We start from the raw sequence: 24,774 nt of genomic DNA, 5'->3' as shown, positions 1-24,774 counted from the left end.
TAGTTGCAGATGCAGAAAAAAAGGGAATGGTAGATATGGCGGTGAGGGGGGCGCGTGGGATGGACGAGGGTAGAGAGCGAGGTCGAGACAGGAGGCCGTCGGACTGATTAAGTACTGCGGTTATTGGCAGAGCGACCGGCGCGTTCAGAAGAGTGAAGCAGCAACGGGAAGGGCAAACAGTTTGTCCTACAGCTTTCTGTCTGCAGGACACACAGCGAGTGCGCCGAAGAGGACAAAGCCAATGTATGCCTTGGGGGGCGGGCGATCGCGAGCGCGAATGAAGCTCAAGGGACTAGGCTCAGGCCGCTCAACTACGTAGGTAGGGGTGGGGGGAGCCTGCACCGTGCAGCAGGTCAACCATACAGCGGGAACAGGCAATCTGCACACTGGAATCCCAGCAGTCCCTACATGGCCCTCGGAGCCTCGAGATGCATTCGGATGGGAACGGTATGAGAGGGAGAGTCTTGGCCAGATGCGGGATGGACAAGGCTGGCGACGGGTTGATGGGCAATTGGAGCCTCGACACCACGAAACGAAGCTGCTACATATGCCTCAACCCTCTTTTGCTAACAGGCCAAATTGAGGGGGGCGCCACACTTCGGAGGCTGAGGCTAGCCAGAGTCACGTGCGTGCAGCGTCTATGTACATCCCGTATCCACACCATGACTGGCATGTGGTAGCTTACCTGCAGCAAGCCCTGCGCGTCTGCGCAAAACAAACTACGTGTGCTCTTCGAATCACGCCATCTTCGAGTCCTTGGATAAAAGGACTCAGCCACGCTGCGGCTCCGTGGCTGTCCCGGCACATCTCATGTACGCGCCTAATGCAGAGCGGATGCGGCGGTGCATCATTGTTCGTCCGCCCGGGATGACGATGAAACCAAAAGCTGTCCAGCACCAGCACTAGCTTTAGCATCTTACACCAACACCCTCGATTGTTTCTGACGCCCGATTACCAATCCACGGAATGTCCCCTTTGAGCCGTTCCAACTGACAGTCCCTTCCCCCATCACCTGCCATTACATCTTCCTTACCTCCGCGTACGCCCGGGTCGCTCCATCCAGGCCACCACAGCGCATAAACACCGAGGCAGCTATGCCAGCGACCGATTATGATGTGCGCGCCCTCGCGCTTCCGCTTGAGAATGAGGAAACGGGTGAGACGCCAATATGGAGTCAGCGACAATCGTCCACCTTCCGGCGCAGCGCCTCGCATAGCAGCCAACAAACCACATGGCGGCAACGCGCAATGGGCAACTGGGACAAATACTCGCGACGAGCCCTGGACCAGTACAACAAACTCTCACCTGCCAAGAGAGTACTGTTCATTATAGGGAATATACTTTTATTAGTGGGCGGCATACTGTTCTTGGTGTTCGGTGAACGGATATTCGGCGCCCTGCTGCCGATGGCGAAGAAGTGGAGGGATGTCACAGCAGGCTGGCTGATACTATGGGCCCTGATATTCGTCGTCTCCTTTCCACCTTTAATTGGATACTCCAGTCTCCTTACCATTGCCGGTTTCGTTTATGGCTTTCCAAATGGGTGGGTTTAAACCAGCAATTTTACCAGGCGACCCTTGACAGTAAGCTGACTCGATACAGATGGTTCATAGCAGCAACAGCATCAGTCGCTGGCAGCACTGCATCGTTTCTCCTTTCGCGCACGCTTCTCAAATCCATGGTCCACCGCCTCGTAGCAAACGACACCCGCTTCGCCGCCCTCTCTCTGACCCTCAAGCATGATGGCATCAAACTCCTCATCATGTACCGCCTGTGTCCACTACCATACTCCATATCCAATGGCGCCGTCGCCACATTTCCAACCGTACACTGGGCGTCTTATGCTCTTGCTACTGCCATTGTGTCGCCCAAGTTGATGCTCCACGTCTTCATCGGTGCCCAGTTGGAAAAGATTGCCGAGAGCGGAGGCAAGATGGACCCGCGCACAAAGGCACTGTCCTACATCTCCATCATTATCGGACTGATTGCGGGCGTAACCACTGGCTGGCTAGTTTACCGCAAGACAAAGGCCCGCGCTGCCCAGCTTGAGGCTGAAGAGCGCGCTGGTGTCCGACGTGTAAGCATCGAGGACTTGGAGAATGAATATCACGATGACCCGGGCGCGCTGGAAGCTGCCGAGCGGTTACGCGAAGATGATGATGACATTAGTCTGAGGACAGCATGGGACGACGAGTATCACGATGAGCCCCCTGAGACAGGTGATGCGGTGGAGATTGGTGACGACCCCTTTAAAGATGGCGATACAAGCGAAGGAGAGGAGCAACACCAAGGAACAAAGAAGTAGACAGGCATCTATTGGATAGATTGATGGTGTTTGGATAATGCAGTCAGATGGCTTAGACTGGACAATGGCGTCAAACAATTTGAACAATCAGATCCGCATTCCAACGCCGCATGAGATGAATAGCCAACAAGGTTGATAGTAGTGCCTAGTACAATTGACAACAGTGATTCCGAAATCTCTGTGGCTGTCCTGTTACCACTCCCTTTTGGGGATACAGTCAACACTACATGTCGAAGAAGAAAATTAAGACGGCAAGTAGTGCTAGGACAAAGAAGTAGTGATGTCGAGCCCGCTAGCACGCTTCATGTTGAACATTGTTAGCACCGTCTCAACAGAATCACAAAGTAGACAGTCAAGCATGGATAACATGAGAAAACATTCAATTGTCATATAGCCCATTCCATAACACCATCTCTATAGGCAGGAACGGACTCGCACATGGGCGCTAAAAGGGGCATGCAGAATCACAAGGAGTAGTCGTCGTTGATGATAGAGACAGGCGTGCGATACCTAGCCATCCGTGAAGTGAACAAGCAAATCTTCCATTGACAGCTGATGGTGAAGACGCATCTTCTATTATACATCTATTCTCAAAGACCAATCAGCGCTTTTTGGCCCCTCAGAACATTGGAATAGACCGTACACACTCTTCCATCCTTCAACCCATCTATGCAACGAAGCTCTTGGTGAAGCTCTGGGCAACCTCCTTCAGCTTAGCCTCGAGCTCCTTGCTGAGAGCACCTTCCCGGTCGATCTGGGCGAGCATGTCGGACTCGTTTGATCGGAGGTGGGCAAGGAAGTCAGCCTCCCACTGGAGGATCTTGCTGGTTGGTACGTTGTCGAGGAGACCGTTGATACCAGCGTAGATCAGGGGAACCATCTCGTTGACGGCCATGGGAGAGTACTGCTTCTGCTTGAGGAGCTCGGTAAGACGCTCACCACGGGCCAAGGTCTGCTTGGTAGCGGCATCGAGATCGGAACCGAACTGGGCAAAGGCAGCGACTTCACGGTACTGGGCCAAGAAGAGCTTGAGGGAACCAGCGACCTGCTTCATGGCCTTGACCTGGGCAGCGGAACCGACACGAGAGACAGAGAGACCGACGTTAATGGCGGGACGGATACCCTTGTAGAAGAGCTCAGCCTCCAAGAAGATCTGGCCGTCGGTGATGGAAATGACGTTGGTCGGAATGTACTATGTCAAAAGTTAGCCACGTGACCCCCCAACACCAACCGAAAATTCTCAAAACTCGGAATTTTCAAACGACGACAACAAAGGAAAAAGGGATACGTGCAGCAGAAACGTCCCCCCCCTGCGTCTCAATTACAGGAAGGGCGGTGAGGGAACCTCCTCCAAGTTTATCATTCATCTTGGCAGCACGCTCAAGTAGGCGGGAGTGGAGACTGTCAAAGGTTAGCACAACTCAGGTCGATCGGATTTGAAGAAAAAGGGCGACCGACTAGAAGACGTCCCCGGGATAAGCTTCACGGCCCTGTTAAACAGTTAGAAATAGTCAATAGAAGTGTTTGGGGTGGGTTGGGGTGGGCTGGTGTTGAGTTGGGATGGGTTGGATGCATGATGGGTGTGGTGGTCTGTGCGTGTGGTGTGGTGGTCCGTGCGGGAACTTACAGGAGGGCGGCGCAACAACAAAGACATCTGGCGATAGGCGACGGCCTGCTTGGTAAGATCGTCGTAGATGATGAGGGCGTGCTTGCCGTTGTCGCGGAACCTGGGTGGGGGTTAGGCTGAAATAAACATTAAGTGAACACCGCCGGAAATAACCGGCGCGTTTGAAAGCAGACATGAGTGTAGATAAAAAACATGAGCCGTAAACATGATGTGCAGATGAACCCGACATGTCCGGGAAATGAAAAGTAAATGAGAAAGATTCCAACAAAAATATACTAGGAGATCCGTGGGGTGTGGCCTACTCCCAATCCTCGAGGGAGAGGGAGTCGTCCTCTTGGACGTCGTCCATGGAAACGTCCGAGTCGGAGTCGTCGGTGTACTCGTACTCGGAATCGGAGTTGCCACCGAGGCCCTGGGTTCTGAGGGCCGATGCACCAAAGCCCTGAGACTTGGGGGCAGGAAGGTCGAGAGGCTCGGAGCCGGCAGCGGGAGCAACCTCCTTGGGACGGGCATTTCCGACAGCAGCGAAAAAAGGGTGCATCTTGGAAGGGGCAGGGCCGGCAGCAGCGACGACCTTGCTGGGCTTGGTAGCGGCCGTGCTGGTTGGAGCGAAGAACGGATGCATCTTGGAAGGGGCAGTGCCGGCAGCAGCGACAGCCTTGTTAGGCTTGGTAGCGGTCGTGCTGGTTGGAGCAAAGAACGGACTCACAGTGGGAGCGGTGGTGCCGGGAGCGGTGGTGCCGGGAACAGTGCCAACTTCCTTCTCCCGGGAACGGGCGTTCTTAGCAGCAGCGGCGGCAGCGACAGCCTTCTTGTGCATGTCGGTCTTGTAGTGCTTCAGGAGGTTCTCCCGGACTGGGTAGCTGGTGTTGCAGACGTCGCAGTGGAAGCGCTTGGATGCGAGCGACCGGGCCTTGAGTGCAGCTCGGTTTTTATACGCCCGGGATGGCTCCAGAGACTCACCCTTGGCGAGCTTCTCCATTACCTTCTTGTGCCGGCTATTGTTCTCATGAAGCTTGAGCTCGGATGGGGAACGGAATGACTTGTTGCAGGGCTTGTATTCATACTTCCCGGAAGCTTTCTTGGCAGCCCGGCTCGATTTCATCTGTGCAGCACGGTACTCCCTGTGTGTCTCCCGGTACATCTTGCCCTGGATAGGTCTCATCATTTTGCGATACTCGTCTCTCGCAGCCTGCATCACTTCGAACTCCTCGGGGGTAATGTCGAGGTCACGGTGGCCGTACTCAGAGAAGGCAGTGCGGATGCAGAGGGGGTCCCACTCGACATCCTCCCGGGACCAGGGCACCATGTCGATCCAGTTGGGCTCGAACTTGTCGTACCGGCAAGCGAAGAACAACATCTGGAAGATACCCTCGACGCCGAGATAGCGCTGGCTGGTCTTGGGGCGGTGACGTACTTCCGGGATCTGGCTGTAGCAGAGAATGGTCGTGTGAGTCCTGGTGAAGCCCTCCTTGATGGCTTCCCGGACGAGGCGGGGAATAGCGCTGCCACCAGGATTGATGTAATGAGAGAGCCGGGCGTGGGCACCACCTTCGGAAGTAGTGGAGCCAATGTAGAGGCGAGGCTTCCGGCCCTCACGCTCGTAGATGTGCAGGTAGACGACCCAGTGCTTCTTCCACATCTTGGGAATGGCTACCGGGAGAGAACGGAAGTAGTCGAGCGAGGGGGGAGTCGGGGAATTGAGCACCTCGAGAAGACCCTCGGCAAACCAATGACGGTCTTGCCGGCAGACGTCCCGGAACACATCCTCCTGGCCAAATGAGGCTTTGAAGGCAGGCTCACGCCACCAGTGAGGGGCATCGAGTTGGACAGCGTCGAAAACCTTGTTGTCGAACCACTTACGGAGCTCCTCGGTTTGCTCCACCTTTGATAGCACCGCCATAGTGAATGACTGGAGCTGGTGAGTGCCGGGGTGCTGGAGTGACTCCTGAGGTGACTCCCGGATCGGCAGAAGCGATTGGGGTGACTTGCAGGAAGGCTGAGGTGACTCCCGGGACGATTGGAGTGACTGAGGTGACTCCCGGGTCGACTAAAGTGCTGGGTGACTGGAGTGACTGGAGTGACTCTCAGGATCCTGAGGTGACTACCGGAAAGTGCTGGGACTCTTAGGATCCCGAGGTGACTACCGGGAAGTGCTGGGACTCTTAGGATCCCGAGGTGACTACCGGGAAGTGACTGGAGTGACTAAAGTAACTACAGTGACTTCAGGCTGAGGGAGAGGACCGAGTCGAGGAGGCGGAAAAATTTGGCACCCAGGTTGACGGCCATTGGGCTGAGACACCCATCGCGAGGGAAGGCACGCGACGGGCACCGCGATGGGTTGTTTACGGTGCGGGGTCGTGTCTAGAGGAAGGCGCGAGGCCGCTGGGTAAGAGCAAATGGCCATGGCGCGTGGCCAGAGCAATGCCAAAACACACCGCTATAGAAGAGCAGGTGGTTGTAAATGGCGGAGGGCATGGCCGGGGCGGTCTGAATGTCTGGAACCGCCCCAGGCCAGCCTACCAACAATGCTGGTTGGACCCGTTATGGACGAGTGGGTGAGTGTAAACAGTAAAAGATACCAGGCATGAAGATAGCATGCCTGTAAAACATGGACAGCGTCCAGGTGAAGGTTCAGTCCGGTTCCAGATCCACGGCAGGCAACGGCGCGTTCATCGCGACCAATGCCGGTAGAGGTAGAAAAGAAGATGAAATAAATACAAAAGAAAACCGAGAGAAGAAACCCAGAAATAAACCAGAAATACAGAAACCAGAGTAAATAAGAACAAAGCCCGCGCAGATGCAAACAAAAAGGTAAAGGCGGTCAGGAATTACAAATTACAACAGCAAAGAAAAATTCACATACCATTCTCCCTATGAAACATTAGTCATTGGCCACGCGTGAAAACTCACATGCTAGACTTACCATTGAGCAACCAGTGAAAGGTGCGATATACTGAAGAGGAGCAGCTTCGGAAGCGGTAGCAGCAACAACAATGGTGTACTTCATAGCATCGTTCTCCTCGAGAGTCTTGACAAGCTGAGCGACGGTGGATCGCTTCTGACCAACGGCGACGTAGATGCAGTACAGCTTCTTGGTCTCGTCGGTACCTTGCAATTCATGTCAGTACCGTATCTTGCTGTAAATGCAATAAGTTCCTACCCTTGTTCCACCTGTTCTGGTTGAGCATGGCATCGAGAGCGACGGCAGTCTTTCCGGTCTGACGGTCACCAATGATCAACTCACGCTGACCACGTCCAATGGGAACCATGGCGTCGACGGACTTGAGACCAGTCTGTACGGGCTGGTTGACGGAGCGGCGGGGCAGGATACCAGGAGCCTTGAGCTGGGCACGGCGGCGCTCACTGGTCTTGAGGGGACCCTTTCCATCAATGGGGTTACCGAGAGCGTCAACGACACGTCCGAGAAGAGCCTCGCCAACGGGAACGTCGACAATCTGACCGGTACGCTTGACGGTCTCGCCCTCCTTGACCAAACGATCGGAACCGAAAAGCACAACACCGACCTGACCGGCTTCCAAGTTCATGCACATGCCCTTGACACCGGAGGCAAACCTGGGCGGGTGTTAGCTAGACCGTGGGGAAATAGTGTTGTGGACTTGGCGTACTCGACAAGCTCTTCGGCCTGGACATTGTTCATGCCATGGACACGAGCAATACCGTCACTGTCCTGCGGTCAGTTTCCTTGCCTATTTATTTGCATTGACGGCTTACCCGACGGAGAGAACACGTCCAGTCTCGGAGAGGCTGGTCTCCTCCTGGACACCGCGGATCCTCTGCTCAAGGATGGAGGAAACTTCGGTTGGGGTCGCCTTTGCGTCGGAAGCGTAGAAGCGCGTGGCGTTGGTGAATGCGGGAGCGCGAGTCTGTTGGTAGAAAAAGCCGTCAGCGCTGCATCTTCGGAAGAGGGGAGCTTGGTCCCGCCGCAGTGCTGCGCAGGCCGCCCACTTCCATCAACAAAGCGCCATTGTGGAGCCAATGGCATCGGAAATCGGTTCCATGAATAGCGGACGATGGCTGGACCGGGGGAAGGCGCAATTGCAGACAGTTGCGATGGACTTACCGAAGCAATCCTGCTGGTGGCAGAGATTGCAGCGACCCGGCGGCTCGACTGGCGGATGGCCCTTGAGAACATGGCTGCAGCTGCTCAAGAGACTATTTCGGTAGCTCTGCAACCAATTGAGATTGATGCAGGTATGGAAGAGGGGAGATGGTGATGGAGTTGAGGATGGGAGCTCTGCTGTGAGGAAGAAAGTCCTGCGGTTCGGAAGGAAAGCGCGGACCTTGGCGTCAACCACTAATCCTAAAAAAGCCGTTTCTCAACCGAGCTCCAACTTTACCACGACATCGACGCTCAAATTCGAGGAGATTTGGTGAGGTCACAAGCTGGAAAATGAAGGTCCGGAGACTTCAATTGGTAAAAAGAAAGCGGCTGGCCCCTGCGAGTTCCTGTATGAGAGTGGCTACTGTGTGGAACACAAGCTCACATCCCACAAGCTGCCTTATCGATTGGCTGTCACAATCTCGACGTACAATTCAAGGATCGAATCCTCAGCCATGGGAATATCACTTGTAAGGCTCACAACGTACTTCCAAAGAAAAGACACCTTGTAACGAATTGGTACACGTTAACACACTAGTCTGAGCGAACAACGGTATAGATTGGTATCCTACTATGTTGCAACCCCTCCAGCAGGAATATACAGACAAAATGTGCAAAACTAACAACCATAGGCGACACAACTCCGTATACGCCTTGCACCATGCAATGCTCACTCTGCTGTAGTATCCATACATTACATGCGCATCCTAGGGCAGTGCCGCCTGAACGCATCCTTCTATTACCTTGGGTAGAGACATCACTATGCCTCACTTGTGCTCTGGCCATCAAATCCATATTTCAAGTATCGAATTATTTTGCCGAGCCATTCTGACCCTTTTCCTTGCTCTTCTGAAACTTCTGGATCTCCTGCTCAACAGCCTGGTCTATACGACGTTTGAGCTCTGGACGGTAGCCGAGCATGAAGAGAACCTCGAACCAGACAAAGAATGGAGCCAGGAAGATGGCTTGAATGAGATTGTCTAGCAATGCTGGCGCCCTTCCCTCAAACTTTCCATGCCCGACAAACTGCGCAATCCAGCATGCAATGTTGATTGCGCCAGCCCAGGAGTTGACTGATGCGCCATACGTGGACGTGAGGTGATTCGCATAAGCGGTGCTACCGATAAGGATCGGGGCAATCATGGCTCCTGCGACAGGCTCCATGAGGACATATAGGGTCGAGTAGAGTACAGCTCCGGCGGTGCCGACGTTGAGCGGGAGATTGGGAACGGAAAGCCATGATGGCAGCGGCACGGCCGGTGTGTTGGTGAGCTATGATTCGGATTAGTGGGGCTTGGGCGGTGACAATTCAGGGGCCGTACCAGGAGAAAAGATGTCAAGAGGATGGGAGGCACGCAAAGCATATGTATTCCCACGTTAACCTGATGGGCGGCGCGTTAGCTGACATGTGAAAACGGCCGGGCGGAAGAGGCCTACTTTGTTATGGTGGTATGCTCCATACTACTGTCCAGTTAGATCGATACATGTGTCTGTTGAAGAATGACGTACAAAGACAAGTTGTTTCTCCAGATTCAGAGACATGGTGCCGGATGCGGAACTTGAGCTCGTGTTGGCGTTGCGAGAGGGTGTCAAGCGGCTAAATCATATCTTGGGGATGGGGGATGCGAGCGCTCGACGAGTTGCGGGGAGTCAGGGCAGCGTCCGTGGAGGCCCAAGGATGTGCGGATGGCGCAAAGTGAACGTTAGTATCACGGCATGGGTGTGTGGGGGTGCGCAAGCTGGCAGGTGGGAGTCTGGTCACTGCTTGGGCCTTAGCGAATGATTTTCCGTGCCGAGAGCCCTGGAGCCCTGCATCTCCAGGAGCTCAACGCTCAAGTCGCAGCACTCGACTGTTTTTCCCAGCCCTCCACCAAACTTCCCCGAATCCGCTACCACTGTATCCCCGGACTACCACGAGCAGCGCGCATACACTGTGGGCTGTGCGCATGGGCTGCTGGATATAATCACTAGGGCTGGCTTGCAGGCCGAGGGCGCGTCTCGCTGAAACACGCGCGCTGGCTTCACTACACACTGTCGACTCTTCACTGGGCCCGTCAGAATAAAGACTTTTAGAGTCGCATAATACCAAGGAGCATCGTCTGGCTTTCTTCGCCTTCTACCGTTATTCACCTTCACCTGTGCTACTCCGTTCGTATTCTCAAAGAAAACCGCGCCCATCTACTCTACCCTGTCAGCAAAGCCAGTCGCATACCGCACAATATGTTTTTTCTCAAAGAACTCGAGAAGACGATCCAGCTGCACCCGTCGTACTTTGGTCCTCTGATTCGCCAGCACATCCACCGCGAACTGTTACAGAAAGAGGAGGGATCAAGTACGGGAAAGTACACCATAGTGTGCATCTTGGACTCGTTCGACATATCCGATGGCAAAGTCATGCCTGGCTCTGGCTCCGCTGAATACGTTGTACACTACAAGGCAGTTGTGTGGAGGCCATACAAAGGCGAGGTGGTATGTGCAAATTGGGGGCGCGACCGCGGATTGCTTAGCTAACCGTGTCAAGATGGATGGCATCGTCACCTCAGTACTCCGCACAGGTTTCTTCGTAGACTGCGGTTCTTTACAAGCGTTTGTAGGACGAAGTGTAATTTCTCACCTCCCTATGCGCCTACCCATTCACTGACAGTGAATAGATGATCCCTGCCGAGATCAAGTTTGACGCGAACGCCACACCGCCGCAATGGACCGACGACGGAGAACAGGTTATTGAAAAGGGCACCAACATTCGTATCAAGATCAAGGGTCTGAGATCTGAAGTTGATAAGATGTACGCCGTAGGCACAATGAAGGAGGTAGGAACTTTCAGAGCCAATCCTAATGAATACCCACTAAGCAAAACTCCAGGATTACCTTGGCCCGCTGCCATCTTAGTCTAATGATAAAGCACGTTCTGTTTGACACGGGTGATTCCTCCAGCCAAAGCTCTACGCTAGCACTCGATACTTCCCAGGTTCCCCCAGGCCTAACATCTTCCTTCGACAATTCTTCGGACAAGCATTCTGCAAGATAGCTACCGCCTTGTTTTAAGTAGCCTCTTGGTCATGTCAGTAAAATTTAGGGGACGGTGTATTACTCAACAAATTGGCCACGATTTCGTTCAAGTGAGAAAGCTTCAGAGGCTCGGCTTATCACATTGCAAGGAAAGGACTAATGAGTTGGAAAGTTGGAAAGAATAAGCGGAAACTATACCGTTCTAAAGCAGTCCTAGTTTGGACTTGAATAGGAATTTATCTCTTAGATTCTTTGTGTTGCGTTGGCATTCCCCCCTTGCATCAAAGAGTGGCTTGGTATGTTTCGGGCGAACTCCAGCTCTGACACCTCCGCGTGAACTCCGCACCTCCGCATGCTAGCTTATACACGTAACCCCTAACCACACCTCACAGCCACATACCAATTTCTGGAGGTGGTCTACCGCGATCTGTATTGCTCTTTTATGAGGATGCGTTGATTTCCAAAGTGATCCTGTTTCTTTCAAATTTACCACGTTACAGTTACGATGCCGCGACACCGCGCCCTTCCTGAAGAGGAAGCGGAGCTTCTAACCAAAGATGAGCGATCCGCGCGCACCTCAGAAGAGGAGACCGATGCCTCCATATCGTCCATCTCCACCACGTCGCTAGTTCTCGAACATATCAACAACCCAGCAGTCACCGGTCCATCGCGTTTGAATCGTGGAGAGAAGTACACTGACGACGACGACGATGCAAATCGCCCACACGAACAGTTTGATATCGAGGGCGCACAATACCGCACCCCAACAGGGGTAGATAAAAAGACGCGAAGATGGTTATGGGTTGTAGGCACGGCATGCGTAGCAGGATGGACGCTTGCGCTGGTGTTCTTCTTGATGAGCGGCACCTACAAGCCTGTCTCGAGCCGGCCACACGATCCTCTCGCGAGCTCAACAAAAGGCTCAGGAAAGAAGATTTCAATGGATGATGTTCTGGGTGGTCGATTCTACCCCCAACAACAGAGCGTCGAGTGGATAGCAGGCCCATCGGGTGAGGACGGTTTGTTGCTCGAGAGAGACTCTGGGAAGGAGGGATACTTGGTCGTCGAGGATATCAGGAGCAAGGGAAAGGCAAGGGCTACAAAAGCACAAACAATACTTATGAAAGAAAAGAGCTTCACGGTGGACGGGACATCTGTCTATCCCAACGATGTTTGGCCAAGCAAGGACTTCAAGAAGGTACTGGTCCTGTCGGATTACCAGAAGAATTGGCGACACTCTGGTACAGGAAAGTACTGGATATTCGATGTTGAGACACAAACTGGCGAACCTCTGGATCCACAAAACCCAGGAGCTGTGGTTCAATTGGCCTCCTTGTCACCGCAATCGGATACTGTCGTTTTCACGCGGGACAACAACATGTTCTTGCGCAAGTTGGACTCTAAAGAAGTCATCCAAATCACAAAGGACGGTGGAACTGAATTGTTCTATGGTATTCCCGATTGGGTATACGAAGAGGAGGTCTTCCAAGGCAACAGTGCAACATGGTGGTCTGAAGATGGCAAGTACATTGCCTTTTTGCGCACAGATGAATCAACCGTCCCGACGTACCCGGTCCAATACTTTCTGTCACGGCCCAGTGGAGAAAGACCCAAGGCTGGCGAAGAAAATTATCCCGAAGTTCGCGATATCAAGTACCCCAAGGCTGGCGCGCCAAATCCGATCGTATCGCTGCAATTCTATGACGTTGAGAAGGGCGAGGTATTCAGTGTCAAGATTGAGGACGATTTCCAAGATGACAACAGGCTAATCACCGAGATCGTTTGGGCGGGCAAGACAAAGCAGGTACTTGTTCGGGAAACAAACCGTGAGAGCGATATCCTCAAGCTAGTGCTGATGGACGTCGAACAACGTACTGGAAAAACAATCAGGACTGAGAACGTTGCAGAATTAGACGGTGGATGGTTTGAAGTTTCGCAAAAAACTACCTTTGTACCAGCAGATCCTGCCAACGGTCGCGAACACGATGGCTACATCGACACTGTTATTCACGAGGGTTATGACCACATTGGCTACTTTGCACCTTTGGACAGTGACAAGCCTGTGTTGCTCACCCAGGGCGAATGGGAAGTTGTCGAGGCGCCATCCCGAGTGGATTTGAAGAACAACCTGGTCTACTACATATCCACCGAGAAAGGCTCTACGGAGCGACATGCATACTCTGTGTATCTGAACGGCACCGGAAAGAGCGAAGTCGTAGAGAAGAGCGGTTCAGGGTACTACGATGCATCATTTTCGGCCGGTGGTTCATATGCCTTGATATCATACAAAGGCCCCGGAATTCCTTGGCAGAAGATCATCAGCACATCGGCAAACAAGGAAAAATACGAAAAGACAATCGAAGAAAACAAAGACCTCGATCGCCTAGTGCGCCAACTTGAGTTGCCAATTCTCAAATACCAGACAATCGACGTTGACGGTTTCAAACTCAACGTTCTCGAACGCCGCCCGCCACACTTTGACGAAAAGAAAAAGTATCCTGTATTGTTCTACCAATACAGCGGCCCAGGTTCGCAGGAAGTGAATAAGCGATTCAAGGTTGATTTCCAATCCTACATTGCTGCGAGTCTCGGATACATTGTGGTCACTGTAGACGGACGCGGTACGGGTTTCCTCGGTCGCAAGCTGCGCTGCATTACTCGAGGCAACATTGGATACTACGAAGCGCACGACCAGATTGCAGCTGCCAAGATTTGGGCAAGCAAAAAGTATGTTGATGCTGATAGGTTGGCTATATGGGGTTGGAGTTATGGAGGCTTCAACACCCTCAAGACGCTTGAGCAGGATGGAGGAGAGACGTTCAAGTATGGAATGGCCGTTGCGCCTGTTACCGACTGGCGCTTCTACGACTCGATCTACACAGAGCGCTATATGCACACGCCCCAGAACAACCCAGATGGCTACGAAAACTCGACCATTACTGATGTGAGATCGCTCGCGAAGAATGTCCGATTTCTTGTCATGCATGGTGTTGCCGATGACAACGTGCACATGCAGAACACACTTACTCTACTGGACCGGTTGGATCTTGCAGGCATTGAAAACTACGACGTACATGTGTTCCCGGACTCGGACCATAGCATATACTTCCACAACGCCAACAAGATTGTCTATGACAGTAAGTGGTTTTATTGTGCAGACAAGAGTTAATACTGACAAAGATACAGAATTGAGATGGTGGCTTATCAATGCTTTTAACGGCGAATGGTCGAGAATTGCAAATGCAAGTCCAAAAGCACAGATTGACGCCAAGTCTCTAGAAAAGTAGAGAACGCTTTTGGTAACGGGCGTTTTGGGAGCGTTGCAGTTGGCCTTTGTAAATGTTCAGTATTACGCAACAAATATCATCTCTCTTGAACGAAATGACTAAGTTTGTGAGGGTTTGGATGAATCCTGACAAATGTACGGATTCGTGGTCTAGTACGCTCCAATTTGTCACACAGTACCGTATTTTTTCCTATTAGGCATCCACGATAGGTCTCCAAGGCTAGGCCCAATTCTGCAGTCACGAAGCCCATGGAACGAATTCACCAGCTTCGAAGTCCAAGACTTTGTCATCATCGATGTGCCTTGATACTAGGTTGAGCTCTAGAAGCTGACCCCCTCTCTGTGAACCCCACTTTTGGTAGTCGGATAAAAGAGCAACTATGACATCCTTGACAGATGACATACGCCAGTTGTTCCATGAATCTATACATTTACGTTATACAACCATACAATAAACCTCGGATTACACAAGATGAAGTTCTCACCAAGCGACCTAGCCATCTGCGAAACATGCGGAACACAATACGACGTTCCGCTGTCGCAGCACCCTGAAACATGCCGCATCTGCGATGTACGTATACATACGTCATACAAATATTTACGAATCAACGCTTTACTGGTTCCGCAAACACCAAAAAAAGAGTCAACTCCAAGAGGGGATATAAAACCTAACACACCATAGGACCCCCGCCAATACGTCCCAGCCTCGGGCCAATCCTGGACCAGTCTGGCCAAAGACCAACAGACGCAGAAAAACGTCTTCGAAACCGACTCCAAGGATGGCCGAATCCACTACATCAGCACGCAACCTCTGACGCCTTCGGAGCTCCCCGCCGGTCTCGCCGACTCCAGCACTACTCGCAAGCAACTAGGCATCGGGCAACGCGCCATTTTGCTCCAGACCAGCCATGGCAACGTGCTCTGGGACTGCATTGCGCTGCTGAACCCGGAGACGATTGACTTTATCAATTCAAAAGGTGGACTGAAAGCAATTGTAATCAGTCACCCGCACTTCTACACCACGCACCTCGAGTGGGCAGACGCATTCGGGTGCCCCGTGTACATATGCCAAGACGACGCCGAATGGCTCAACCGCGAGGACAAGACGGGCGTAAGGAAGCTTGTGCGCGGTGTCACGCCGATCGAAGAGGTGGGCGGTGAGGTTAAGATGGTCCAGTGTGGCGGCCATTTCGAAGGAAGTTCGGTCGCGCATTGGGAGGGCAAGTTGTTTATTGCTGATACGTTTATGAGTGTGCCTGTAGGTTTCCTCCCTTCCTTGCTTTATCTACCCCTTGTTCCATCTCTGTCAAACTTGTTGTTAATCCCATCACCATAGTCTGGCTTCAACAATGCCCATCGTATCCCGGATACAACGTCCTACTCTTTCATGTGGGCGTATCCTAATATGATTCCTCTACCTCCGCCTGCTGTCCTGGCTATCTGGAAGGCAATCAAGCCGTTTGAGTTTGATAGCACGTATGGAGGCTTTGCGGGGCAGAATTTGAGTAGGCCGGATTTGAAGGCACAGGTCTTGCAGAGTATGAAGATTTTCCTGAAGAGGGGTGGGCATGAGGGGGCGGAGATTTTTGGGGAGGGTGTGTAGGTTTTGTAGGCGAAGGGATGGGAGTGCTGGGTATATGGAATTTGTAGTGTGTAATGTGTGTTTGAAAACTGAGGACTTGTGTTCTTCCATATCGTTTCTCTCTGAATAACAAACGGTTTTGAACCTTTATGATAACTATGCACGTCTGTATTGTTTTGCAATAAGGGAAAATACCAATTCCCTTGCTTTTGAGCGGCCAAGTCCGTTGTTCTTTGCTCTACACCGATAATGACAAAAAATCTATCTCCCACTCCCTTCACATACGGCCACAGGAAACTCGGCAGCAGGGAAACCCGTTTGATCTTCCATACTTAAACAGTTTACCGGCGGGTTAGTAGTCAGGTGGGAGACCACTGGCGAATACCCGCTGTCGTATGTATTTTTTTTCGCTCATGGTGGAGTCCATGTCACGTGCACGATGCTTGGCACATATCTTGAATCAAGACGAAAAAGTACACTTGAACATCGTATGTCAATTGCATGCTTGAGTCAAGAAACAGTAGGATTTGGTAGTTTAAGTTAGACGGGGTTGAAAATAGCAGAGGATGCATGTGTCGGGGTTGCAAATCATTGAGGGGATCCAAGTAGCCGGGTCAAGCGAATGAGGCTCAGCGATTTGACTGCGCATATTTTGCAAGGGGGTGTGAAATGTTTAATATATGAGCAAAGCTAAGCTTAACCGGATTCCGAGCGGATTTGGGGGCCACGGAGTCTACAAGAGCCGGATAGCGGAAATTCCTTGTCTGGGAGGTAGACAGAAAGAGGGCGAGGGGATGCAGGATGGGTTTACTCAGCCTCGCGATTCTTTGTGTATACCAAAAATAATCGGGATGCAGCGTACCCCGCGGGTTGCTGCTGCCGTTGTCTGTGCAGTCTGCAGCGTGACCAGTGCAGATGTGTGCGGACAAAGAAATATATGTTCAGCTAGGTGCGAAGGGGGACCTGGTGGTGCTTGTTAAAGAGGTTCGACTGGTATTGTTTGTCACTATTGTGAATGCACACATTTTTTGCTGTCGGATCAGTCCCAGTTTCCATTACTATACTGCCTGCCAGGATGCCACATGTTGTAGAAGACTACTATGACATGCCAGTTGAGCTACTGCCGAGTGCAAACTTTGCAGGACGGCCGACGAGTGACATCGATATGCTGGCTGGACTCTGGGCTACGGCTGCTAGTTACTCGAATTTTTCATCTTCCGAAGACGAAGCCGATGGGAATGGTCATGACGACAACGATAGAGACGATAAGGCCTCACCGCAACGGAGAGACGGATCCAGTGTATCACCACCCCCACCAACGGAGACAGAGTCACGAGAAGAAAGACCGAGTACGACGACGATTACATTGCCCCCCACCAATGACATCAGAGTGAGCAGCGGTGTAGTAAGAGGTCTGGCTCGGGCGCGATTACGGAGAAAAGCACACTCGACACCGTATGGCAATTTGGCATCACGTGCTTCACCGCTGGTTGAAGCGGTTGAAGCGGCTGGAGAGGGGCGAGTAGGTGGTGTTGGTGGGCTAGGGTACTTTGATACCATTCGGAGGAAGCACAACAACCGGGAGAAGGAGGGAGAGCAGAGGAGAAAGAAGCGGGTCCGGTCATGTGACGTGGAGATGAGCAAGAGAGGGATGATGGGGGAATTACTAGCACAAGCAGATGCACAGGCACAAGGCAGCGGGGCAGCAATTTCTCCTAGTAGTGCAAAGCAATCTCGCACGTCTTTGGCGCAACAGACGCGCGTCGGGCCAAAGCGGCAAGGCAGGCAACTGGCGGCGCTCGACACGGACGTTGCAGGGTACGAATTGAGCAGTAGAGGGTGTATCATCAGAGGAGGAGACACTACCACAGCGGCAACAGTAGCAGGGTCGCCAAGCTCGGTACTATTGACACCCCAGGAACTGTACGCGATTGGCAAAGGGCATGCCGCGAGTGAAACATTAGGCAGTCCACAGGTATGGTGTGCTCGGAACGACAACCCGGCCAATATCATGGTGGTGACGGACAAGATGTGCTCGCCCCCGTCGCCTTCAAACATGCGATGGGGTAGGAATGGTAGTATTACGCACACACACACGGACACGCAGCACAGGCGCAGCAGCGTTGACGTGGCTGGCGGGCGGATCATCTATGTGCCGGGGACCATGATGCTTGCACGGGAGCCAGTAAAGCTACGCAGAGACTCTGTTGCAACAGCACTTGATGCATGCACGTTTGATGGCACCAAATTAGCATCCGAGGAGAAGCGTTACGCGGAGCTGGTGGGGCTCGAGGAGGATGTGGTCACGTTCTTTGAAGAGCTGGGCGTTGTTGCAGAGGCGACTGAGGCTTCGCTGGATAGGTATTGGCTGTGCAATGGCAGCTGCAGCAGCAGTGTCGAGCAGGAGGGCCATGATGACAAGGCAAGCCTATCAAGCACAGCAAGCGTGGGCGTGGGCGAGGCAGAGTCGGATAAGGCACAAGGCAGTCGGGCGTCGAGGTTCTCTTTTTCGTCAGCGTCGTCATGCTCGGCACCAGTGTCATCGCATCGACACAGGCGCAAGCGGAGCAGGCTGATAGAGCTGCTGTTGTCGCCAGGAATGCCTGGTGCGGTGTTTGCCAATGCCCCTGCGAGCTAAGAAGGGCAGCAGCAGCAGTATAGATAATTAAACCTTGTGAAATGAACGTGGTATTCGACACGATTCAGACGGTCGATCCGGGGGGGTTGACGAGATGTGCACCAACCAGAAGCGGTAGTTCACGACAGGAAGGGGACGTGGTGGTTTGCAGAGCATTGCCAAAGACGCGCCTCCATGGACGTGTCTGGACCATTGGCGGCTCAGGGCAGCTAACGAAGATGAGTCGATTGAGGGCGATCCGCCGTTTCCGCGATTCGCAGAGGGGGATGGAATGACGACGATGTGGTGGGCTGGTGATGTCGCATCGGGGAAGATGGGCGGCGTGGGCTGGGCGCCAGGGCCACAGGGTGCGGTGGATGGCGCTGCCACTGACCGCACAGGCTGCCAGATGCGACCTCATGCAGGACATGTGCCCTGCTCTTTGCCCAGTGCGGATACACGATAGGGCGCCGGCGGGCTGTAGGCTGAATGCACGCTGGATGCTCGCTGGGGAAGGGCCTGCTGGGGAGTTGCAGGGCCTTGACAGGCTCGCCAGCGCGAGGCAGCAAATGAGGGCGTGGACGGGCTGGTCGTGTCCAATAGTGTGCCGCTGTACGGGGCCATGATCACCACGGCACGCTGCCCTTCTGGGCGCTGCCCTGGTCCTTTTGCCCACAGCTCAGCGCGGGCCGCAGGCGTCAGACTGTCGCCGACGCGAGCCAGCGCATCGCTCGTCCCCCATGTGCATGTGCGCCACGCCATGCTAAAAGGCTCCGACTCCCCCCCGACGCAGCCCGCTCGTTTTCACCATTTGATCGTCCATCCCGTCTCACATACTTGCCTACTCATCCACGCATTCGCATCTGCACATACACCACCTGCCTTTGCAACCCACCACAACCTGTGAGTTTGGCGGCACTCACGCCCTTCGCTCCTTCCTCGTTGCGTCCGTGCTAATTGTTGTGCTACAGCCCACCGCACAACGTCACTCTGCGCTACCGCCAAAACTCCATCCTCACCACCACCACCACCGCTCATGGCTTCAACCTTGTCCGCTAGCAGTAGTAGCAGTAGTAGTAATGCCAACACCTACGTCGACTTCCTCCAGCAGGCCAAGCGCAACTTCTGGATGAGCAACGCCCACCTCACCGAGGAGGAGCGGAATCACGCCTGGTTCCAGCTCGCCTGCCAGCCCACATCAGCCTCTGCGGCCGAGCAAATACCACGCTCAATGCCCTGTCCCGCATCAGACGTGACGCAATTCTCAGTATGGATCTTGTTTGGTCTGCGCCTACCTTCCCCCGCTCTAACACACGCCCCAGATGTCTGTCTCGGCCCCAGTCATGAACCGCTCAGATTCGGCCATGAACGACCTCTCAACCGGTGCCTACGCCGATTACACCCTCTACTCTGACTCGTCGATGCAGAGGCAGCCCAGCCTGCACTCGCTGCCAGAAACTGGCTGCGACGGTGCCATTGCCGAGTACAGCGTTGACGACTATGTCAGCACCTGCATCCAGCCCCTTGACGCCTCCACCTTCCCCTTTCCCCAGCATTCGCAACAGTTGCAACTGACACCTACCCCACAGTGGAGCTCATCGTCCGATGTCTCTTCGCCCCAGACCCCGTCAACTGCTCTGATGACGCCTGTTACTCAGTCCAGTAACATGAGCCGTCAGGGTAGTTACAACCCTCTGTTTTTCGATCAAGTTTCCATGTTGCGTGTTCAGTCTGACTCTTCATGTACCATGCCCATCCTCTCAGAGGATGGGACTTTTCCTTATTCCTTTGATGTCGAATCAAAACCCATCAGCGAGTCCGCTGGTGTGTCTCCTTTTCTCTCCTTCACTGGCTCCTCCAGTGAAGCTTTCCTTTCTTCTTCTTCTGCTTCTTTGTCTTGTTCTTCTTCGCTCCCCGCAAGTGTGCCTGCACTTGCCTCTTCCGACATCACCCTCTTCAACAACAACGACCAGTCGTGCCTGGCGGAGGATATGCGGAGGTCGACTTCAGCCGCGTCTAGCCTGGGTAACTCGAGCGAGGTGTCTGCATCCTCGTCGACGAACTCTCGCCAGTCGCAACGCGAGCGCGAGATCATTGCACAAGCTGCGTCTCGCAAGATTGCCCCAAAAGCAATTGACAGCCTCGATGAGACCGAGTCTGCGTCGTCCAATGCTCAGATGACAAGGATTCGGTCAGAGGATGGCTCGTCCAAAACTGTTGGTGTCATAGCTAAAACGCCCTATGTGCGACCCCAGCATCCAAAGATCAAGTGTAACTTTTGCAACGAGCGACCCGATGGGTTCCGTGGCACTCACGAACTCGATCGTCACATTGCTCGTGCCCATGCCTCGCGTAGGAAGGGCTACATCTGCGTCGATTCATCAGCGGACCAGAAGTTTCTTGCCAACTGTAAACACTGCCGTAACAAGAAGGTATACGGTGCCTACTACAACGCTGCTGCCCATCTTCGCCGTGCCCACTTCCATCCTCGCAAGCGGGGCAGGAAGGGTCGCAGTGACGAGAAGCGTGGTGGTATTGGTGGTGGTGATCACCCTCCTATGGAGTACCTGAAGCAAAACTGGATCAAAGAGGTGGAAGTCGAGAACAAGCCCACTCCTCAATCTCCCGCCGACAACTCGGACAACGACATGCCCGAGCCCATCGACAACAACACTTCTTTCGACGTCACCAGCACCGCCGCCATCGCTGTTCCCGCTCCTGCCACCACAGCCTCGTACACTCTCGACCCCACCATTGCTGTTGCTGCCCAGTACCCTGTATCGCAACAGCCTCTGCCCATGCCACTGATCAACCAAGTCCCTGTGGACCCAAATCAGTTTGTGGACTACAGTGTGACTATGCATGCAAGTGAGCCTATGGTGTTCGATAACACGGCTTTTTTCGACCCCAGCCTTGCCCCCCAAACCGACATGAACAACTTTCAGTTCGACACGTACAACATGGGTTCTTAGACGAGGTGCCCATACCCCTTGCTCTTGTCCCCCTTTCTCGCCCCTTATCTACGCGTCGATGATCGTTGCCTTTTCTAGTCGCAAGGTTATGAGTCTTGTTGATGTACATAATGTCTTTGCTTCTTTTCCCCCCTCTCTTCTTTTCTGCTCTTGCATATCTCATTCTTAGGGCTTTTCTGTCTGGCGTTTCGATGACTGTGACCACCAGCCGCGACTTCTATGGAGCGCCGAGGGCTGCGGTAGGTTCGCATCGGTGGCGTTTTGTTTCTTGTTTCTGGTCTTTTGTTTTCTACGAATCAGGACAGTGCGCGAGGCAGCCCTCGCCATTTTTTGTTTGTTTATAACGTTCACGTTGCACATGTTGGCTGAGATTAGATGGGACCGGTGCAGGTCGTATATGTATGTGCATATAGATGCTGGAAAACATTCAACAACAGTGGATGGATGGGATGGTTTAATACTATGTTGCTTCCCATGAGCTCTTCTAGAGCTCTATAGGAGCAATGGATGAAATTCAAACAAATTTTGTTACTTTCCCTCTTCTTGGCCTTGTTCCTCAGTGATTCTCCTCTTCCTTTACTTGGTAAAATTGCCCCATCGCTAGCAGCTTACTGATAGAGTGGTATATGGGAACACTGCAACTGCCCTGTTGAACCTTCTTCTTTGACATGAACATTTTCATGGAAAGAATTTCTTTATTTAGCCTCGATTCTATAAATTCTCTTATTGAAAATACACATCCAAATGTGCACTACTTAATCAGACGAAAATGCACGATTAATCACGGCATTATCTCCCATCTAGACACGTCCCATCATAAACCATCCCACTCACACAGCCCTAATAACTAGAATTAGGATAATTACCTCCTCCCTGCGTAGCATTATCCACAGGGTTCGCCGGTCCGCCCGTCTGTCCCAGCGCACCACCCTGGGTCCCAGCCTGCGCTTTCTCCGCCTTAATCGCTTCCCTCGCCTCTGCCTGCTCTGCTTTCTTCCTGTAAAAAAAAGCCCCGTCAGCCAAACCCACTTCGCCACGAAAGAAGAAGAAGAAGAAGAAGAAGAAGAAGAAGAAGAAGAAGAAGAAGAAGAGACTCACCGATCCAAATCACTTTCCAACCCAGGCTGCGCACCTCCACCCCCAAGTCCCACACCTTTGCTCGCCACCGCATCCGCTACCCGCCCTTCACCCGGCATAGCCATCTGCTGCCCATCCAGCTCCTTGTGGCGTCCTACATCTTCGTCGCTCAGCCCCTTTTGCTCCTCGCCAGCCGGTGCGCCGTGGACGCCCTTTCCCTCTTCGAACTTTGCGTTTTGGAGGCCTTGCTCGTGCGTGGCTTGCTTGGCGGGGATGCGCTGGTCGGCAAAAGCGGCATTATCGGAGGCGTTGAAGCTGCTTTGCGATTGTTCTTGGGGTGTCTTTTCTGTGGGGTTGCCGGGCGTCGTGTAGGCTTGGGATGTGGTGGGTTGGGAGGGGGCCGAGGGGGAGAGGGCGGACATTGTTGATGTTGATGTTGTTGTTGTTGTTTTTGTGCTGGATTGGATTTTGGTGGATTAGAGGGGCATGTGTTAGGGGTTTTGGATGATTGTGAAGGTTTTATTTTGTGGAAATGGGGAGGGAATTGGGTTGAGTGGAAGAGGTTGAGGTGATTGTTTTGGTTCACCTTGTCATTGCTATGACGTCTGCGGGGCGCGTCCGTCATTCATTTCAAGCCCCACCAATTTCGTGCCTAGTTTGAATGCATGGGAAACTAATGTGTACATGGGCCGTGTTTTAGTCTTTGCATGTAGTAATTTGGTATCGAGCGTGGGTGGGTTTCTTGCGGTGCTGGATCGCGACTCAGCTTGTTGGAGCGACCATCTCCGCTAGACATGTACGTCATAAGTTCACTTCCACATGTACCATGACAGGTTGCTGTATGCTTTCTTTTTCAGGTAGTCATCATTTTATCTCATTTCTACTTAATTAGCAGCAATAGATGCTCCATTTGTCGGTGGCGTTGAAAGAGTTGTTTATGCCGTTCAGGCAGATGTGCCTACACCCAGCCCGAGAAATAAACATGATAATAGCAAAACGGCAATGTCCAAAGCAGCTGCTTCCATTTACTTCCAAGTCACGACAACCCAAAACGCCAGAAAAATGATGTGACCAAACTCCTTCGCTATGCTTCCATAATTGATTAATAGGGTTCATTCCATCTCCATCACTACATCCTCTGAGGGTTCTCTTATTTCGGCATGATTCGGAAGAGTGCGATTCTCTTGTTTTGATTCCGCTTCTTTGGCCGCTCTTTCGCGCATCTTACGACACCATTCTTCTATCGAGTCGGCAGCTCCTCCCTCAATCTTGATCATCTTTGGCTCGGCTGGGACGCCCAGGACGGTCCCTTGGAAACGCGATTCGACTCCGGTTTTGCTGTGCTTTTTCATGAGGGCTAGGCGCAATCAGCATTTCCAGAAAACATCACAACAACATATGCGACGTACTATTCAGATAATCCTCCATTTCCTCTTGGTCAAGCTGCTCAGTCGGATTCGTTGGCACCGGCTTGTATGTGCCTGCGATGCGCCGAATCTCCTTGTTCTGCTCGCCTTTAACCCATTCAATAAACTCGGTAATGTCTGCGGTATCTTCGGCGTCACGTCGTGCCGCTTCGTTTTCGCGTGCGCCTGTCTCAACATTGTATTCTTCAAGCGGCTTCCGCAATATCTCCTTCCATAGTTCTTCTCCAGCGGTCATGGTCGGCACAAGGAGTGCGCAATCCTGCATGGCCATGCGTACGTCGGTGATGTTTGGTACAAGGTCGTTGTGGTTTGAATAGGCATTGTAGGCAGTTCGTTCAGCCAGGACAGATAGATAGCGCGCTGTCAAGTCGACGATAGTATCGACGGCTGAGGGTTTGCCATGTTGGAAGCCTGTCGCGCGCAGAATGTGGAGGACGGCGGGCCGCAGTAAACTGAGGAAGAGATCGTTTTGGGACATGCTTGTACGTGTGTGCGCGTATACGTGGTGTGTATGGAAGAAACAGGAATCGATGCAGAGGTCCAGTGGCGAGGTAGATGTTACGGTGGGAACAGGCGCATTGTGGTCAGGCTGAGAAGAGAGTCAGTGTCGATAGAGTGAAGGTACGCGGGTTGGAAGCTTTGGCCCTTCACCTTCGCGGCTCGCCAAGACGACCCTCGACGCATCACCACCATCGCCCATCCTCCCTCTCCAGTTTGTACACATTTGCACATCCCCGCAAATGACGCGC

The 24,774-nt window shown here is 52.9% G+C and overlaps 8 protein-coding genes across 8 annotated transcripts; 4 read left to right on the top strand and 4 right to left on the bottom strand.

Annotated features, from left to right (window-relative positions):
• The first annotated feature begins 810 nt into the window (after nucleotides 1-810).
• Nucleotides 811-2,477, top strand: PSV08DRAFT_401414 (uncharacterized protein). Its single transcript, XM_014225917.2, has 2 exons — nucleotides 811-1,543; nucleotides 1,603-2,477. The coding sequence occupies exons 1-2, from the start codon at nucleotides 1,095-1,097 to the stop codon at nucleotides 2,303-2,305; spliced, it is 1,152 nt and encodes a 383-aa protein (XP_014081392.1). The 5' UTR covers nucleotides 811-1,094; the 3' UTR covers nucleotides 2,306-2,477.
• A 294-nt stretch (nucleotides 2,478-2,771) lies between these two features.
• Nucleotides 2,772-8,137, bottom strand: PSV08DRAFT_401413 (uncharacterized protein). The gene is made up of 12 exons (XM_066093618.1): nucleotides 8,017-8,137; nucleotides 7,668-7,819; nucleotides 7,562-7,618; nucleotides 7,096-7,508; nucleotides 6,846-7,043; nucleotides 6,799-6,806; nucleotides 4,235-5,844; nucleotides 3,933-4,032; nucleotides 3,764-3,795; nucleotides 3,631-3,706; nucleotides 2,953-3,497; nucleotides 2,772-2,894 (listed from the first exon to the last, which is right to left on the bottom strand). Exons 1-11 carry the CDS (start codon nucleotides 8,086-8,088, stop codon nucleotides 2,973-2,975), a joined length of 3,243 nt encoding a protein of 1,080 aa, XP_065949204.1. The 5' UTR covers nucleotides 8,089-8,137; the 3' UTR covers nucleotides 2,772-2,894; nucleotides 2,953-2,972.
• A 459-nt stretch (nucleotides 8,138-8,596) lies between these two features.
• PSV08DRAFT_293235 (uncharacterized protein) lies at nucleotides 8,597-9,771 on the bottom strand. Its single transcript, XM_014225915.2, has 4 exons — nucleotides 9,565-9,771; nucleotides 9,493-9,516; nucleotides 9,378-9,437; nucleotides 8,597-9,327 (listed from the first exon to the last, which is right to left on the bottom strand). The coding sequence occupies exons 1-4, from the start codon at nucleotides 9,595-9,597 to the stop codon at nucleotides 8,866-8,868; spliced, it is 579 nt and encodes a 192-aa protein (XP_014081390.2). The 5' UTR covers nucleotides 9,598-9,771; the 3' UTR covers nucleotides 8,597-8,865.
• A 123-nt stretch (nucleotides 9,772-9,894) lies between these two features.
• PSV08DRAFT_409364 (dipeptidyl aminopeptidase b) lies at nucleotides 9,895-16,084 on the top strand. Its single transcript, XM_066093822.1, has 8 exons — nucleotides 9,895-10,524; nucleotides 10,577-10,657; nucleotides 10,707-10,865; nucleotides 11,600-14,201; nucleotides 14,251-14,347; nucleotides 14,840-14,921; nucleotides 15,033-15,608; nucleotides 15,687-16,084. The coding sequence occupies exons 1-8, from the start codon at nucleotides 10,276-10,278 to the stop codon at nucleotides 15,951-15,953; spliced, it is 4,113 nt and encodes a 1,370-aa protein (XP_065949203.1). The 5' UTR covers nucleotides 9,895-10,275; the 3' UTR covers nucleotides 15,954-16,084.
• A 923-nt stretch (nucleotides 16,085-17,007) lies between these two features.
• Nucleotides 17,008-18,570, top strand: PSV08DRAFT_350917 (uncharacterized protein; the record flags this gene model as incomplete). The annotated part of the gene is made up of 1 exon (XM_014225910.1): nucleotides 17,008-18,570. One exon carries the CDS (start codon nucleotides 17,008-17,010, stop codon nucleotides 18,568-18,570), a length of 1,563 nt encoding a protein of 520 aa, XP_014081385.1.
• Nucleotides 18,571-19,585: 1,015 nt separating this feature from the next.
• On the top strand, nucleotides 19,586-21,589 carry PSV08DRAFT_222098 (uncharacterized protein; the record flags this gene model as incomplete). The annotated part of the gene is made up of 2 exons (XM_014225908.2): nucleotides 19,586-19,816; nucleotides 19,872-21,589. 2 exons carry the CDS (start codon nucleotides 19,586-19,588, stop codon nucleotides 21,519-21,521), a joined length of 1,881 nt encoding a protein of 626 aa, XP_014081383.1. The 3' UTR covers nucleotides 21,522-21,589.
• A 672-nt stretch (nucleotides 21,590-22,261) lies between these two features.
• PSV08DRAFT_401406 (uncharacterized protein) lies at nucleotides 22,262-23,020 on the bottom strand (the record flags this gene model as incomplete). The annotated part of the gene is made up of 2 exons (XM_014225907.1): nucleotides 22,262-22,518; nucleotides 22,620-23,020. The coding sequence occupies 2 exons, from the start codon at nucleotides 23,018-23,020 to the stop codon at nucleotides 22,362-22,364; spliced, it is 558 nt and encodes a 185-aa protein (XP_014081382.1). The 3' UTR covers nucleotides 22,262-22,361.
• Nucleotides 23,021-23,653: 633 nt separating this feature from the next.
• PSV08DRAFT_201359 (uncharacterized protein) lies at nucleotides 23,654-24,637 on the bottom strand. Its single transcript, XM_014225906.1, has 2 exons — nucleotides 24,008-24,637; nucleotides 23,654-23,955 (listed from the first exon to the last, which is right to left on the bottom strand). Exons 1-2 carry the CDS (start codon nucleotides 24,501-24,503, stop codon nucleotides 23,711-23,713), a joined length of 741 nt encoding a protein of 246 aa, XP_014081381.1. The 5' UTR covers nucleotides 24,504-24,637; the 3' UTR covers nucleotides 23,654-23,710.
• Nucleotides 24,638-24,774: the final 137 nt, after the last annotated feature.

This window comes from Bipolaris maydis (assembly GCF_028858645.1).
Source record: "Bipolaris maydis strain C4 unplaced genomic scaffold PSV08scaffold_6, whole genome shotgun sequence".
NCBI lineage: Eukaryota > Fungi > Ascomycota > Dothideomycetes > Pleosporales > Pleosporaceae > Bipolaris > Bipolaris maydis.
The sequence above is the reverse complement of the archived record's forward strand: the minus strand, read 5'-3'. Positions and strand labels throughout refer to the sequence as shown.

Bases quoted from the DNA above. Each gene is read 5' to 3' on its own strand.
- PSV08DRAFT_293235 (XM_014225915.2), bottom strand. From the start codon at position 9,597: ATGTCTCTGAATCTGGAGAAACAACTTGTCTTT. The intron at 9,517-9,564 runs GTACGTCATTCT...ACTGGACAGTAG, and splicing joins TGGAGAAACAACTTGTCTTT to TATGGAGCATACCACCATAA. The intron at 9,328-9,377 runs GTACGGCCCCTG...TCCGAATCATAG, and splicing joins TCTTGACATCTTTTCTCCTG to CTCACCAACACACCGGCCGT.
- PSV08DRAFT_401413 (XM_066093618.1), bottom strand. From the start codon at position 8,088: ATGTTCTCAAGGGCCATCCGCCAGTCGAGCCGCCGGGTCGCTGCAATC. The intron at 7,509-7,561 runs GTACGCCAAGTC...ACACCCGCCCAG, and splicing joins CAGGCCGAAGAGCTTGTCGA to GTTTGCCTCCGGTGTCAAGG. The intron at 7,044-7,095 runs GTAGGAACTTAT...ATGAATTGCAAG, and splicing joins CCAGAACAGGTGGAACAAGG to GTACCGACGAGACCAAGAAG.
- PSV08DRAFT_401414 (XM_014225917.2), top strand. From the start codon at position 1,095: ATGCCAGCGACCGATTATGATGTGCGCGCCCTCGCGCTTCCGCTTGAG. The intron at 1,544-1,602 runs GTGGGTTTAAAC...GACTCGATACAG, and splicing joins GTTTATGGCTTTCCAAATGG to ATGGTTCATAGCAGCAACAG.
- PSV08DRAFT_409364 (XM_066093822.1), top strand. From the start codon at position 10,276: ATGTTTTTTCTCAAAGAACTCGAGAAGACGATCCAGCTGCACCCGTCG. The intron at 10,525-10,576 runs GTATGTGCAAAT...AACCGTGTCAAG, and splicing joins GGCCATACAAAGGCGAGGTG to ATGGATGGCATCGTCACCTC. The intron at 14,348-14,839 runs GTAGAGAACGCT...GTTCTCACCAAG, and splicing joins GACGCCAAGTCTCTAGAAAA to CGACCTAGCCATCTGCGAAA.
- PSV08DRAFT_201359 (XM_014225906.1), bottom strand. From the start codon at position 24,503: ATGTCCCAAAACGATCTCTTCCTCAGTTTACTGCGGCCCGCCGTCCTC. The intron at 23,956-24,007 runs GTACGTCGCATA...GATTGCGCCTAG, and splicing joins AATGGAGGATTATCTGAATA to CCCTCATGAAAAAGCACAGC.